At 43.6% G+C, this 17,736-nt stretch overlaps 1 protein-coding gene across 1 annotated transcript in view; it reads left to right on the top strand.

The window, feature by feature from the left end:
- Positions 1–17,736, top strand: part of LOC311249244 (collectin-12-like) — a 35,890-nt gene continuing 18,154 nt past the window's right edge. Inside the window, exons 1-2 of the mRNA XM_084340125.1 lie at positions 1–199; positions 1,467–1,517. Of these exons, the coding sequence (XP_084196251.1) occupies positions 193–199; positions 1,467–1,517 (58 nt within the window). The 5' untranslated portion in view covers positions 1–192. The remainder of the gene's footprint in view (positions 200–1,466; positions 1,518–17,736) is intronic.

Raw genomic sequence — 17,736 nt, 5'->3', positions numbered from 1 at the left:
TCCTCGGAGGCAAAGACGATGGGATTTTAAAAGTGAAGACGCAACATGAAGACTGACTTGTAGCTTCATCGCTCCTGTTGTGCTCGTGGCGCGTGTCGCTCTCCGTGGGACAAGTTTACACCTTTGCACTGGATGCTGAGATGAGCAGAAAGTGACATCTCTTCTAAAGTCCTCAACGAGTTATAAAACGCCATGAAAGGTATGTTTTCATTACATTTTAATCCACACTCACAGATTCAACTCTGCTTTTTATTTTCAATCTGTGCATATTGGGGTTTTTTTTTGTTTGGGTTTTTTGTGGTGCGTGATTTCACATCTGGATGTCATTACGGTACAGCCGTGCAGAAATTGTGAACGTTTTTTTTTTTTTCTTTTCTTCCAGCAAATACTGTTTGCACAGTTAAGTTGTGTGAACTGTCACTTAATGCATGAAAAATCCTTTTTTTTTAAACTAATTTGGCATCTTTGAGAACCAAAAAGTTAAAGCTGCTGTTTCCAAACCAACTTTATCACTCTAAAGAAAAGATTCTGTATATGTAGCATCAATAATTACAATTCAACAGAGAGAAAGTGAGGTGAAATAACTGATTCGGTTGGCATCCATGTCTCTTCATCCAGTCTAACCCCCTCTGACCCCCCCACCAACGAACACACCCTCCGCTCATCCCTCCTGTCGCCCCCCTCGGTCCCATCTGTTTACCATTACCAGTGATGTTCTCTGAGCCCAGCTCCAGCCTCAGTGTAGTGCAGCAGAGTGTAATTAGAGTTTACTGTCAACAACCCAGAGAAACCGCAGCCTGTGGCTTTTACAGTCCTCTGGACCTCCTATCTCCACACACACACACACACACAGGCTCTACTTGATGCTCTACTATCAGCCATGCAACCTAATGCCTTGTTGGCTGCCTCCACTCTGCAAACAGAGATCGCTGCATTGAGGAGTGTTTTCGTAGGTTGGCCTTCGTTTCGGGGGCAGAAATAAGCTTTTCTGGGAAAACTTGTGGTGCACAGATGAAGTGGAGTCTTAGAGACAAATGCGAAAGCTTGAATCCATATAAATCCATCCATTAGCAGCACCGATAAAGAAAGCCTTTCTACCTTTCTAAGTGAGAAGATCAAAACTACACTGTCAGTAGCCAGACAGAGTGAGGACAGTGTACGGTGGGCACCAAGGGTCAAACTACAACATTTCACTGAACACAAGGACATTTGCGAAGACACAACAGCATTTCAGAAGACACAACGACATATCAGAAGACATGACATTTCAGATACGAGAACATTTTTTTCTGAATTGTTGTTTTGACCCTCAGGCCGACCGCAACGAAGACTTAAAAAGGAGGGAAAGAGCTGGTCTTTAGTGTGAAACGTATGTCCGTACTAGATCACTGTATTGAAGGATGACATTATAAATTCACTATTTATATTAATTTACTATTTGTCACGTTTCTCATTACTTCACACAGACGACTTTGCAGACGAGGAGGAAGTACAGTCTTTTGGATACAAGAGGTTCGGTAAGTGCAAGTTACATTTTTCTTTAAAGGGGGTAGAGAGAAAAGTGGAAACGCTCGGATCTCTGATCATAAAACTTGAATTGTTTTCAGAATAAAATGTGTTGAACTGAAGCCCCTACACGTGTGGGCTTGTCTCTTTTCCTCTTTTCGGTTTCTATTTACCTAGAATTACGTTTGTGTTCCTCCGATCGAAAGACGCGTTTCTCATGTCAGGACTGTCCTCATCTGTCCTGATGTTTTGGCTCGGTCGGTAATGGTTCTGCAGGGCTTGGGTTGAACATAAATGTGGCTGACAGTCTGTGAGGTCCAGCCCACCACAGGCCCGACGACTGCTGACAGAGCTCACCAGATCAAGAAGAACCTCTCTGCTCTCTTTTATCCACTTAAATTGAGCCACTTAAACACATTGACTCACACAAACATGCCCTCGGACCTCAAAAATGTGGAGCTACTCAAACTCAAATCGCAGTCAACATATATCTTATTTTTGTGGTGCGACGCATGCAGACAGAGTTCACAAGGGTTTGGTTTGTGTACAAGTGCACTCTTGTACGTAAAGCATGGTTGTGTAGCAGTCTGGGGTTTCCCAGCAGACTTTTACACTGGTAGTGAAACAGGGAAGATGGTTGCATTTTTCCCAATTTTGAGTCATCTCTGACGTATTTAGCTTCAATACATCAGCGGCGATTGTAATTTTGTTTCTGATGCTCAAAAGTGCATAAAAGACATCAACGACTTGCTCCAATTGTGATACCTGTAACGGAAATGCCTCCATTCATGCCTAAAATGCTGGAGTCTGTATCGGCAAGTACACAAGTCTATTCACACGGCGGCCATTTTCATCACGCTCAGAGTGGGAAGCTCACGCCAGTCGTATAAACACAGGGTTTCTGATAAATTATTATCATTTCACTTCTTCTTGATTGATCAGCACCTGAATAGGGATATTTTTAATGAGTTGATGAGAGAATTCCAGTCGTGTTTATGGCGACAGAACCAGGTAAGCCAAAACATGATCTTCTCCTAACCCTAACCAAGTGATTTTTGTGCCTAAACCTAACCAGATCATAAGCACAGCGTCCTAACAACATAAAACTGAAAATCGAGCCTAAAGAAACGTAAAGTTGCAACATATCCACAGTTTGCAAAAACATACACTGCCAACATTAATTCGATTGGGTTTGCCAGTTGCAGCTGTTGGGTTTTGTGTTGCCTAATGTTTTCCATTGAAAGCTTTTGGATGCAGCAAAGGGCAAACACTGTGTCACACACACACTCAAACACATCATTATTTCTCTCCTTGGAGACGGAGCACGTGCTGCCTCGCTGTCAGGTTGATTCAGCATTGATCTTGGATCAGGAGTCTCTGTGTCTCTGTATTCAGGGTGTTGCTGCAGGATGACTCATTCACACACAGTTCGGCCGAGGTCCACGAGAGTGGATGTGAGGCAGCACCAGCAGAGACGAGTTCAAACTGCGTTTCATCCGAGTCACCCGAGTAGAGGCATCCTGTTTGTCTTTCTCCGTGAGCGCGTGCGAGTCCCGCTCATGAATTAGATTAGAGAGCGACAGGGTGGAGAGCCAAGTCCAGCTCACTTTTAACTTTATTCAAATGAACTCTTGACTTTTGGAGGAATCGGAAGAGAGAGCTGCTGAACTCTGAGCAGAGTGCTGTTGGCCCTCTCAGAGACACGGCAGCTGTTTGGAGGGGCCGACTCCGAGGGGTTCGCCTCACCACTCCAGAGGCTTTGTTGTGCAATAGAGCTGCATTCATGCAAACCATCACAAACGCTCATTCTTCCACTATTAGCGGTATAATGTCAGCACTCGAGGGAAAACAAGCGGTTATTTCCTCCGTGCTTGTTTTGCTTTAATTCATTGCAATCTCCCAGGAGACTGATTGTGTTGAAGTTGTTGTGATGTGTCGAAGCTGTGACTGCAGATCTGAGTTCAAAAGAGGATGATGTGATGCAGATGCAGAACCCTTAATCCTGCTGGCTTTAAATGCACAGTGTGCAACTTCTGCCGCTAGGAGTCTCATTCAAAACAATGAAAACAAAAGTCCTTGTGAAGTAGTGTGAGATAATGGCAGGTGTTGTCTTCATTGTTAAAGATCCACCATTGACTATCATCGATCCACCATGATTATCTTCGCATGTACATTTCACATACTTTCTGTAAGTGCTCCAGAGGTTTTTTCAGGAAACCATTGACTTCCACCTATTCCAGTGCACAACGAAAACCATCCTGCACAGGTTTGAAACATGGATACATGTTCCATCTTCGACTATGTAGCCACTTTTTAGTCAAATTTACATGATTGTTGTGCATTATGCAGCGTCACGCAGGCACTGTAGCAATTCCTTGTTGTTTGGACTTCCTCAAGAGGTACAGCCGCTTACGTTTGGCAGTTTGATTCCTGGCTTCTCCTATCCCCATGATGATGAATTTGGATCTTATTTTTCATGCAAGCACTTGAACGTATCACATAGAGAGTACCTCTTTGCAAATGCATGACCGCGGGTCTTCTCGTCCCCGGAGTCATAATCCTGAACGGAGTTGCTGTTAATCGCCTCCATACTGTGTCTTCTATCTTCAAACTGGCATCTGTTGTCCTCAGAGGCTGTCTTCGGTGCCAGTCTGGTGTCCAGTCATGTTCACTGGGAAGCCAGCTGGTTGAGCTGAGCCCTGCTGACCGCTTTGACTCCCCGCCTAATCCGACATCGCCGCCCAGAAAGACTCCTGTCAGCTAATAGGGCCACTTAGCTCCACAGCTAAATGAGCTAATGATTAGGAATGATTAGAAGTCAACGATTGCTATAGAAGAAAATAATGCATTGCTGGAAGTTAATTGGCTAAATTGTACAAAAACACTGTGGTCCTTCCAATTGGATGCGTCAGCTTTGTGGGATGAAGAATTGGGAGGCCCGTGGCTTCGGTGCTGTAAGTTTTCTCCATAAAAATGCATGAGGGAAGATGAAGGAGCAATAAAATACCATATGGTCTGATGGTCGGCTTCATCTTCCAAGAAATATCTTCATGAAAACTCTCCTCGAATTCCTTGAATTCCAACATTTGATGCACTCATCTGCACTTCAGTTATACAATCTGACACAGCTTTCACACTGTTTCATCACCACTTTGGCTGACCGGCCTCCAGCCGCTCTGTCAAGACCTCTAAAAGCTTTGTATTAATAAGTACAATGTGTGATTTCAACACACTTATACAAGTAACACACGGTGACCTTGTTGTAGAAATATCTTTAAAGTACCTTTGGGGGTGTTTGTACATTTGCTTACTTGCACACACACACATCCACACACACACACACACACTCTTTTTTTAAACAACGTGAACTGTTTCTGATTCTCAATCTTACACAAACGTCATCCGGAAGGCATGCATCATGTGTATTTACACAAAAAGGCACATAGATGCACATTTTTCCACTTGTTTGTATACTAGTGGAAGTTTACAACACACACACACACACACACACACACACACACACACACACACACCAGTACATTCACTGAGCGGATTCATATGGTAATCCCATCTCTCTTCCTGCCAAGCTGAAGCCGGGCCGGAATCGCCTCCGCAGTGCTCAAGGTTTAAACATATTTATTGTCCAGCGGGGGGTTGACATAAGAAGGCCATCAGAATAAAACAGAAACGTACCTGGGCTTTGGCTGAACTCTTACAGCCCTGTTAGAGCTGGTACAATCATCGTTCATTGGCTCGAATCACACCGCAAACCTTCCAGTCACAAAGAACTTGTAACTAGAACGTTTATGTCACATCTTCGTTAAGTGGAAACAGACAACTTTTCCCCCAAGTGGTATTATTGATGGTGCCGCTGTTGCAGAGACAACAGGATTGCTTTATGTTTTCCTCAGAGTTAGCAACTAACAACAACACAGGACAAAGCATGAGAAAGCAGATAGAAAACGGCGCCAGTCTGTCGGCATGTGGGATGGTATCTTTCGGGGAAAAAAGAAACCTGAGCCGAGGCAGAACATTTTGCTTCTGGTTAAACATTGCTTAACTTTGACAAGCGAACATCCACTGTTTTTGCCTTCCCTTCAGCACCGCTTCCCCTTTTTTCACCCCGAATCCGTTTTGACAACATCAGATGAGCCGCATGTGGAGGAAGCTTGTCATAATTATGAAGCGAATCGAAAAAAAACAACATGGTACCAAATGAAAGTGCGACAACCAGGTACATTTACAAGCTTGCATGAAACAACGGCATATGTTGGCCTCTGTTAAACGGGAAAGGTCACGTCACAAAAATGTAGGTCCTTTGTGGTACAGTACATAGGAGGAAGGGTGAAGAGGTGTGCCTGCCAATTTGAACTGTCTGGGGTCTGTTTGTGAGTGTTTAGCTTCATGGGTGAGGTGGACGTAGCTGTTCATACTCTCCAGGTGTGCGAAGACTGAGTGGAGGACAGTGGATATGGCATCTTCTGTGGATGTGTTGGTTCCGGTGTTAATGCAGAATTGTAAAGTGATGTACAGTGAGTTAAAAATACAGACGACAGGTTGAGGTCAAGTCAGTACACCAAAAGTAAATTAATGAGGACGTTGCAGTGAGTTTACAATTACTACTGACAGTATATTTTATATATGTATGTTTCATGTCGTGCCTTTCTGGATGGTATCACTTTACTTTATGCTATTTTTACTGGAGGACCTGCACGCTGGTCTGCAGGTGGGAGTCAGGGCCAGTCATGAAATAATAGAGGCTTGATTGCTCCATGCAGCAAGTCCTCCTGGGACCTGCGCTGATGTCTGGATGGGGGTCTTACTCCCTCTGCTGCTGCGTCTCCTGTTCCCACACATGTGGGTTTGGAGAGGCCGGGCTCAGGAGGTTTGCGGCTGGTGTGGAACCCAGAGTGCACTAATCTATTTCCTGCACTTGTTATGGTTTCTCCAGAAAGGCCCGGAACATTCCTGGAGCCGAGCACGGTGTCGGGCCGTCTGTGCCTGGAACCAGCTGTGTCAGCACAGCCGGGGCTCGGTTCGGTCCGGTGGGCTTCTCTTCACAGCCACCTTCGGCTGTAGTCATAATGACACCTCGCCCACCACCTCATCCATCCTGGTTAACATGGATTCAAACATGGTTATGTTAACATCACTAGCCAGCTTTTGTCAGACACGTTTATGCTGTCATGTGATACTTTGCAGTGTTTGTCAGAATGTCTGATGAGGATTTTTATGCACTTTGCTGTGGTTTCTTGGTCTCTTTTACAGTGTTGTGTTGTGGTCTTCTCAAATTCTGTCTCCTAGTTCTTCCTTAAAATTGCGTGCCAGGTTTTGAGCACTTCATACGTTTGTGAAGTGTACAAAGCCTTCCTCACTGTCGGCCGAACCGCTGTCAGAAATGCTCCTTTGGCCTTGAGACTACACAGTCAGCATGGCTTTGTAACATATTTATTGTCGGTGACGCTCAAAAAAATGTATCCACCATTTCACTGCTGCTTTTTTCACAATAAAAGCTTTTTGGGCCCCAGTGCATCAAGTGTCCTTGAATTTACAAAGGTTGGTCACTATGTAAAATTGGCTTCTTAGCCTGGGGTTCATCCTGTGGGACCTGTATAAAAATTAGGCTATCAAATAACATATAATTTTTGTATCATTCATTTGATTGCTCCGAGATGACAAAGCCCTCAGTGCTGGGAAAAAATTGTTTAAAATCAAAAATTTGTATCGAATCGTGGCCTCAAAGGTCCACTCTGTAAAAAACTTGATTTTTTATTAAATTCCCAATGGCAGCTGACCCAATCGACAATCCTAAAGTATTTGAGGTGTTGTTAGTGCGACCCAAAAAACACCTTTCCCTCAAAGTGGATCTTTAAAATCAAAAGCAAATTTGGAGAATCATGCAAACCCTAGCTTTTTGGCGAAGAAATAGTCAAACATCTTTTTTAGCCAGTTCTGACAGCCCTGATTCACAGTGATCCCTGTTGAAATGAGCTCTTGTTGAAGCCTCCAGCCGCAGACTGACCTGAGAGTGCAGCGGGTTAAACACCTGTTGTAGAGAGCGGACAGAGATGGGAAACCACTTACCGAAACCACCTGCTAAAATGGTGCAGAGCAGCAGTAAAACGCAGGGTTTGCCTTTGACTTTCAAGGGCTCGTCTGGTAAAGATCAGGAAGGAAAAATTGGCCTCTGGGTTAGACGTGGCCGAGGTCTCGTGTTTTACCCATAACCTTTATGGCCGAATCATTGATTTTAAAGCTGTGTTCTCCCAACGTAAACATCCATCATTCTTTCACATGTAGAGTAAGTGTGCAATTGGGTGCTATTTTTATGATTTAAAGGTGATTTCAAGGCCATAAATTCTTTTTTAAGCATTTTCAAGGACACATTTTCCTCCTATTGAAAGGCACAATCCCTCGCCCCCCCCTCCCCGTCTGGTGTCACAAGCAGGAGATTCTCTTCAGCCCGGGCACAGATCTTAATTTTTGATTGATTTGTCTTGAAAAACGTTCATACCCGCAAGCTCTTTAAGTATTTTAAAAGCTGTGGAGAGCCCTGAAAGCATGTCAAAGCACGCTCGAGAAAAACTGAGAAGCCGATGTGGTGAAAGAGGAGAATTAAGTGTGCGTGTTTGTGTGGGTGAGAAAGAAAAATGTAGGCAGAGAATACAAATTATGCTTCCAGAGAGGAGACACCCAAAAACAATGAAGAATAATGTGATTAGAAAAATGAAGTCAGATGTCAGCCAGTGGCTTACAGAAACCAGCTCCACGTCTCAGTTTCTCATGTCAGGCTTATTTTCTTTGTGCCTTGAGGTATAAACAAAAAGATGATCTACAGACTAAGGATGAGGGATTTCCTCGAATCTGGTTGTGGTGGGGAATCTCACACCACCGGACAGGACGGGAAGGGAGATAAAACCGGGATGCTGAATGAGCTGGAGGAGCAGAGGGTACTTTATCCCAGGAGGGGAGAAGGGGAGTGAAAAGGAAGTGGGAGAAGGTGGAGGAGACGCAGCCGGTTGTAAGAGAAGAGCAGGAAGTGGATGGATGAACGTGAGAGGAGCTCTTTGTGAGGAGATAAGAGTTTGGGAGTGTGTGATTGTAGCAGATAAAGAAAGAGGAGGTGACGGTATACGATCCAGCTGGAAGTGTTTATACTCATACACCTTTATAACATACGAGCACGCTCACTCACATATACAATTTCTTTTTTAAATCATTAGTTTAGAGCTGCAGTTTTTCAGGTTCTCAGACATTCAGAGACTCTCTTATCTCCGTTATTATTCAGTCCTTTCAACCTGGAATCCACAGAACTGTCTGAATGTAAAGAGACGCCAAACAGGGAAATGGCAGCAGATCACAGAGGAAATCTACGAACATATCAATAATTCTGACAGCATGTGAATGCACAGTTCTTACCAGAGACTCAGTTCCTTTCTGTTATCCTGCGCTGTCTTATCTTCCCATCTAACTATCCCATCTCTTCTGTATGTTCGTGAAGTTAAGTACATTTCCCGGTAAATCCAGTAATGACAGTGCATAACAGTGGATTTAGGCACCTCCTCGGCTTGTTGCTACAGACAGGTGGAGAAGCAAGAGTGAAGATAAATCCACTTTTTAATCAAACAAGATTAAAAAAAGCAAACTCTATGCTGTCCTGGACTCTGGGTGTTTATTCCTCCAGAAGCTTCAGGCTCTGCCCACAGCTGTCTGTCAGTTATCGCTTGTTCATCCAAAATACCAGCATCTGTCCCGCCACTCTGGTCTTATTACAATTAACCGCATATATGTTTGTCTGATATTGCATACAAAATTTCTGCTGTCTAATGTCTGCTGTAGATTTGGCCATTTTAACATGGGCTCTTATGGGGCAGCTGCAGTTTTCTGTACTTTCATTTTTCAGCCCTGGAGGTTGCCGCTTGGTTGTAATTCAGTCTTCCTGTTAAAAGGCCAGTCCCAAACTGTGACACCCGAGTGATTTAGGACTTTAGACAGCTCCTCCAGAGCCACGCAACAATTCATTCAACTGCTTTCGCAGGCAGAGAGTGTAAGTCATGGTTTGTTAATCCGCTTTGACATGTATAATCAGTGGACTGACACTTTCAGTAAACGATCTGAATACGTCCTTCAACAGGTAGAGAAACGGCAGCACAATAGATGGTTTTAACATCAAAGTCAGTTCCAAGGGATCCTGTAAACTTCTGTCCAAAACTTTCCACCCCCTCCTTCTCCGACCTCCTCTCGTCTTCATTAGGCTGAATAAAACAGCAGTAGCGTGACTCCGGGCGCTGGATGCGAAGAGCAGGCGTTGATCGTTGATGTTTTTGCCAGAACGCCACATGTGCTGGTAGTTAGCTGCTATTTTCAATCCGGCCTGTGATCATCCGAGTGTCAGCGACTTTTCTGACTCACCTTTGAGAGTGAGGAAAAGCAGCAAAACCCCCATCGCGGTTCCCCTCGTGCTCTGACACACCATAATAACCCCCGGTGTCCTTGACGTGACCCACATGCAGATGTCAGGGAGGGTTTCTGGGTTCAGTATGGCTTTTAGGGAGTCTGAGTCACTGATTTAGTGATTAAGTGAAAGAATAGCAGAGCGGAGAGAAGGCGCTCCAAGACACCTGCGTTCCTTTAACGCCTCCCGTGGAAATGCTTGTGTTTGACTTGGCAGCTCTTTGTCCTGCAGGGAACACGCTCGTACGTTAGATCTAACATTTTTATTCCCTCCAATGTGTGTGAGCCTCGCAACAACACACAACATCACACTTTTGTAATACAAACTGATAACTTTATGCATGCGAGTCTCTCGTGTCGGTGCACACTTAAAGTTTTCCAACACCTCCGGCGGCAGAACACACAGGCACACTTTAACAATGAATTTGGGGTTTCTAGTTTCTTTTCTTTTTAGTACCAGTAATAAAACCTCCTAAATCTGTTCCTCGCAGTCCAAAATGTTAATGAAAGAGGGAAAAAATGACTGCGACTGTTGCCAAGATCAACCTACAGCTTCCTGGTTCGCAAAAGGGAGTTGAAGCGAGAGAGAGAGGAACAGTGTTCGGCTCCAAAACTCTGTCAGCTGCATAATGACTATCACATTTTCCATGTGTGGTTGAGACTGCAGACAGCGAGAACTCAGCTAGATTCTGTTTCTGGCACCTCGCAGAGCTCTGCACCGTGCTCGTCGTGCATGCATACGATAATTAACAAATTAAAAGGGCCAAAGATCACACACCTGATTGGATTTAGCTGCTCCACGCTGTGTTAAACTGACGCTGAACATCTTTCTCCTCTGATTAAGATGTGTTCCCCAAAATTACATATTGCTCCTTTAACAGTAGAAACTCAATAAAAAATGTAATCTGAATTCACAGTACATCAAGTAGTTTGATTTTAGGGACAAAGAGTTTTTTATAATATTGGTTTCTAATGCTTTTTAGACTTGACTAATCTAAAACTTGGTCATTTATCCAACTTATTTCATGCTCATCGTCGCTGTCCAGTCTAAAGTCCACTTATTTTTTTAAACTGTCAAAAAAAGCCATGCTTTCAGCTTTGTTGCAATACATTTTGCAGATGATTCAATTACTTTGCAAATGGTTTGTTTGGCTAAAGAAACAGGAGAGTTGTCTCAACTCATAAAGGAGCACTCCCTCCTTCAAAAAACACCAAATTTGGAGTTTCGACTGGACAGCGACGTTATATAACATGACGGGAAATTACACATAAAGAAGTAATTTTACCTGAAACATACTGCCAAACAGTCTTTGGCGCTGATGGAAGTTCGCTTAATCTTTACCGATGTCCTCTTTGACGAATGCTTACAGAATGTTATCGTTCATCAGTGTGGACGCTCACATCGTTATCCTTATAGTTATCGCTATAGTAACTGTTCTTGGGGTGGACGGCCCTTAAGACACAATAAGCAAACTATTAACATTACTCCATAAATGTAGAGTAGTTTTTACTGGCGTTAGGGTTAGCTACTTATTAGCCACTTTGGTGATGCTGTTTTGAGGGTTTTGTGACTTGCTGACATTTTTGACACCCTTTTTTCCAACTTTTGAGATGTTTTTTTTTGTAGATATATGTGTAAGAGAAACATTTTTGTTACTCAGTCAATTGTTAAATAAGAGTTTGGGATCTCACTAGGCCTCAGTGTTCCTGTGTCTAAGTGCTGAATGTTTAAGGAACTGATTAAACAGACACGGCCACCACTTATTTGTAATGTCTGATCTAACATATGTTGCAGTTATGGTTTTATTGTTGTGTTTTGAATCTTCTGACAATGAAGTTAAATCAAAATCGAATCAAATAGAAATGAACTTATATCTGATATATAGGAGGGCAAAGTCGAAGGTAACTAGACTTGCCTGGTAGATTATTGAAGACAGTTTGACTTTGCATTCTTCTAAGATTTACTGTGATCTGTATGATGGAGGATCTTCACAGACAAAGATATGTGATTTATCTTATTGTAGTAATCTTTGTACCGTGGTATGAATGGAATGGCAGCACAGCCACGAGTCCAAACCAAGTTTTCTCTCCAGAGACTAATAAATTAATATCATTTTACTGATTTATGTTTGCACAGAAACTTTGATTTCTTTAAGGACTTCTTAGATTCAAATGATCAGAATACATTATTTTACTTAGCATCCCATTTCGGCATAACACACGTTGCTAAAGCTCAAAGAGAAGGTTGTGAAGGCACGGCAGTTTGATGACAAATTGTTTTTGGTAATCAGATCTTGCTGTTTGTGGTAATAAAGGAATCATGTGCAGCACAGATTCAGTTCTTCCATCGTTCAGCGAGGAGTTTCCCTCCCCGGCGCTTCGTCTAAATTACTCTAAACAAACAGTCGAGTCATTTAAAGCCATTGTCTGGTGTTGATTACTGCTTTCAGTAAGTGGAATCGCCTCCGTGCGATTCTCTGCCCAGATGTCAGACGGCTCCTCCTGCCTCTCGATGCGTCGTCCTGACTGCAGGCTGCTCTGAGGTGAAGAGCGTGTCTGGAGCGCGTCTGTCTGGACAGATTTTGGCAGTAAAGCTCCCTCGTCTTCCTGACCAGCGGCGGGAGAAGATGGCTTGTTGTCATTCAGCCTGACAGACCACGCCCACACATCCGACCACAGACGTGGCGGGGCCACCCAGAAGGAGCCCATGATGCCTCATTACAGAAGGCATTTCCATTGTTTCACCCGCCTTAGAGAGCATCGCGTCGCACTGAGACCTGCTCCTTTTTGTATTTCCTCTTGCTGACTTTGGCGGAAAAGCATATCATTTTGTTATTTGTGGTTTTCACTTGAATACGAAATGTTTTACTGAGCAATTCATCAAAATGATCATAATTTTTTTCCACTCTCTGACCAGTACCACATTTATTAAAGGAGCAATTTGTAAAATATGGCCAGAATTTTTTATTTAAAACTAACATTATCAACAGACTGTAAAGAAACAACAGTGTTGACATTATGTCAAAGACGTCTGTGTACTGTGTTGCAGAGAAGTCTACTGAAGTTAGCATGCTAACCAGCTAGCCCCAGCCGTCCTGTCTTGTAATACCACTTCGTACCACAAGAGGCGAAAGACTGATAGCAATTGCATAACTTCTGAATTCAAGTTTCACTTTTTTACAAAATAAAACTCGCCAAAACATTCTTGGTGTGTCTTTCCACAATCGCCTCTGGTTTGGTCGAAATACGTCCTCACATCACTGATGAAGAGGTGAAAATATTCCGACTCAACACGCCGTTTACACCTGCTTCGAATGCCAACTCTCTCTCGCTCCTCTGCCTTTTGAATTTTTGCCACCCCATTTTTCAAATTACACTATTAAATTCATCCATAAAGTTAAAGAAAATGTTCAACCACAAGGCCCGACCGAAAGCTACACGCACATCCACTTCTTACCGATTCACCTCATGTGTGACTGAAGTTATTCTAAGCCCCTTTGATTCACTCTAACCACCTGACAACACACAGACCACAATCGTATTCACATTTTACTGCCCTCCATGTTCTCTCAAAGCCACCGTCAAATGATAGAGCGTCTTATTACAAGCAACCCTGAAATCACAGAGCGGCTCGCTCCACGGTGACCATAATGTTATACCGACTTTACCCACAAGCGACACCAGAGCAGAAACCACCGGGTCGGGGAGAAAACGTCAGTCCAAGACAAGAACGTAAGAGGCGCTTTGGTGATCCGGTCCATATGGCAGAGTCAGTGACGGATGTGGTGGACATGGTGATGAGTTTGGCTGATGTGGCCTTGGTCTGTAAGAGAAGTGTCCCATAGAGACTTCTCCCAACCGGCTTTCCTTCAACTATTCCAAAAATCTGCACAGCTCTTTAAAACCTTCCTGGTTTTATCTGGCAGCACCTCAGCAGAACAGGAACTGTAGCTCAGTACAATTACATTTCAGACACTGTTTTAGTTGAACATGAAGTGCGACAGCAGACTGAGCTTCACATTCACGACTATTACAACTGGAGTGGATACAGATGATTGGATTTTGATGGCAAATCCTAAGTTGCATTTAGCAGCTATAACCCTGAAAATGAGTGCAACCACAGTGCAGATAAAATTGTCTTTTGGGATTTCTCTGCAAACCACAGATATGTTGGAAGTTTACACCAAGCTGATGGTCTGATTGGGTTGAGGCACAAAATCAGTTTGTAGGGTTAGGAAAAGATGGTGTCTCCACAAACACGGCTGGAAACCGCCACCAATGTCTCATCAGAAATATCCAGTTTCATTACCACTAACACGAATGGAAAATGTCCCGATGTCACATCAAAAGTATCTGGTTTTATCGCCACTAACATGATTTGTTGTTACTCAAAATACCTGGTTTTGTCTCCACAAACACAGCAGTAAAATGTCCCAACATCTCATCAGAAATATGCAGTTTGATTACCACTAATATGCCTGGAAATGTTTCGATGTCTTGTCAAAAATACACAGTTTTGTTACCACTAACATGGCTGGAAATGTCCAACACCAACTTCCCATATTTTTACTCAAAAAACCTGGTTTTGTCTCCACAAACACAGCTGGAAAATGTCCTGATGATCGCTAAGATTACCTGATTTTGTCGAGAAATGGAACGGATCGGTTTTACTTTGGACGCCAACGCCATCACCTCCTTCCAGATAACAGTCAGCTTTTATAGCTGTAATCAGAACGTGATATGATGTTGATATGATGAAACGTGCAAATTTAACATATCCAAGTATACAAGACAGTAAACACCACCTTTTTTACCACAACCACAAAAAGTATGCTGTTTATGGTGTACCAGGGGACTAGGTCAAACGTTTTGGACAGTTTACAAAGAACAGAAAGATGTAGATTTGCCATTTTGTGGTTTATTATCCCAGCTGCTCATCAGAGGGAAAACGTCACGTTATTTATTTTATCTCTGGTTTTCTCCGACTGGCAACATTTAGATGTTTGTTTTTCCTTGAAGTGCTTGCCAGCGCTCCGTCTGCACTGAGAGGTCTTTGTGGTGGTTCTCACATTTTGACTGGCACCTGAAGCAACCAGCTGGAGACCTGCAGGGAGGGTAGACATCGATTAGACGAGGTTTCAGAGGAAGAAACGGAAAACCAAAGGGTTCTGGATCCTTTGGGATGCTGACTGAAAGAGATTTACGGATTCTCAGTTTTTCTTGTGTTGCAGTTTTATTTGAAATGGAATAAGATTAATATCCCCAAATCGTGTGGTTATGTTGTGAGGGGCTGCACTTTGTGATCATTTCTCACAGTTGAATGGCAGCTGACTGAAGACGAACAGCCTTTGGATCTTGTTTTTCCCTGGATAAAGTGTTTCTTCTGTTTTTCTTGTCCTGCTCTCCTGCATTCTCACTTTGAACCCGCTGCTTCTTTTTGCTGATGGTGTTGTGTTTCCTTCAAAGTTGAGCGTAGGCAGGCTATCAAATTCTGGATGCTAATGTGATGGTCATTAACCAGTGGGCCACACACACACACACACACACACACACACACACACACACACACACACACAGACGAAAAGAAATACACACACTTACAAGAGAGCTGCAACGTTTGGGGTGCTTAAGCTCTGATGTTTTGCTTTGTAACTAAAACCCAAGTCGCTCCGTGGGCCCCAAATCCCTTCGCTGAGTAAGACCATTCCCGCTCCCCGCTCCATTGTTGATGTAGTTTTCTGGAAAGACGACCTGTTTGTGTAACTGCAGCGAGCGCTGAGTCTGTGCAGAGCCAGGCGGGGGCCTCTGGGCTCGTGGGAGGGGGCTGGGCTGCAGGACGGGAGAGGCCGTGGATACTGCGGACGCCTGCATGCCTGTCTGACCACAGCTCATCTGAAAACCATTTTGGAGGTGTTTATTTCTCTACCTTTGCTATCAGCTGGTGAGATGTCATTAAGGTGGGGTGAGGAGTGGGTAGTTGGTGAGCTGAAGGACGACTTGAGATTCTTTCTAATCAAGACAAAAGACTCAAAGCAAACAAACAAACTTATATAAATACAGACTTAGATGAATTAAAAACTTTTTGCCGTCCTCCGTGACATAACTTACAAACGGATGTTACATAACTCACTCACATGGGTGATCTGGACAAACGAGAAGCCATTACTAGAACATTATATAAAATACTAGACAAGAAATCGTTTTATTTTAAAATCCCAGCATACATATGGCTTGCAGATGTTGGCAAATGAATAGAAGACACTGCGGAGATGCCGACCAAATGCTGACCTCTTGGCAATGTCTTGTCAGTTAGCAAACGCTCCCCACACGACATCTTTCGGACGGAAATTCGCAAGTATGTTTACAAGAAGTACAGTACGTGCACTATAGGGGATATTTTATTCCATTCTTCGTAAACATTAAGACATCACTATAGCAACATATCATCATGCGTGTCAGCATTTCCCATGGCGTCCTAAAAGGGTGTTGTCCGTCTTCCATCTACCTGAATCTGTATGAGTGCAGCATCAGTTCGTGGAAAGGCTCAGTCATTCACAAGCACGAGAAGGGCGAGGTTCACCACTTTAAAAACAGTTCGCTTGCAAATTATTTACGCTTTATACTTTTTTTTTTTTTTAATCAGGGTTGTAAAATGTAAGGATGGAAGGTAAATATTGGACATGCCTCTCAATGAATGCTGTTGTTGCTCCGTGGACGTGTGAGTAAGCATCTGCAACACATTCACATTCAACAACTTTATAAGGTGATAATGTCAGTGTTTTCAGCTCGCCCCAAGTGGCCAAATAAAATAAATTAAAGAAACCTTTAAACATGTCCTGTATATTTTTTTTACAGCCTCAAAGAAGTGTTGTCTCACATAAGAAGAGATTTTCAGCATGTGGAGTCTGACAGAAGTGTGTTTGCACTCGGTAAGACATAATGCAACTTATGTGTCGACAAAAAAAACTCATTTTCAGCTTCTTGCCTCTTTAATACGTGTCGAATGTAAGCCCATAAACCTGTCACTGGATCAAAGCAGATCTGACACATGAATTAGTGAATCTTAATGTGGAAAACAAACCTCGCTCCCCCACAGCGAGGCGGCAGACAGTTGGAGCCAGGGAGGGCTGCTGGATGCTGCAATCTCGGTTGCCTCACAATCTGACAATGCCTTGTGTTGGACGTGATAGAGAGCTCAGTCAGAGATATACCACGTTTCTTCCCTTTTCACCGCTTTTACGTGGACGATCTGGCCCTTGTCATGGTCCCTGAAAGGTTCTTGGCTCGCTGTGGATGGTGTGACAGGTTTAAAGTTCATCCGTCACTGCTTTCTCTCCACCCTTTCAGATCTTTAAATCATTTTGCCTCCCCACTTTCTCACATTTTTTTCTCCAAAGTCATCCATTTTCTGACGGAGCGTTGGCCTTGTCCTTGTCCTGCCTGTCTTCACTCCTCTCACCCTTCCTTCATTCACTTATTACCGTGTGCATCATGTCTCGTGTGATGGCAATAGGGGCGTATGGTTTCCATCACATGTAATAAAAGAGATGGAGCTGAAATCAGGCCACACATGGAGCCGGGGTGGTGTCGGTTTCCTGAAGGGCCCCAGAGCCATCCCATGAACCCAGAGCCCTAATTCTGCACTTCCTCTGATTGCGTCATTGGCAGGTAGAGCCTCGAAGTGAGCGCAGTGGGCACGCTGTAGGACGGAGTCTCCAAGCTGTTAAACAGTCAGTTATTAGATGGGGCAATCATGCAGCCAGGACCTCCCCTGCG

This window comes from Pagrus pagrus (genome assembly GCF_965226575.1).
Source record: "Pagrus pagrus genome assembly, chromosome: 20".
NCBI lineage: Eukaryota > Metazoa > Chordata > Actinopteri > Spariformes > Sparidae > Pagrus > Pagrus pagrus.
This window is presented reverse-complemented; position numbering and strand designations above follow the sequence as displayed.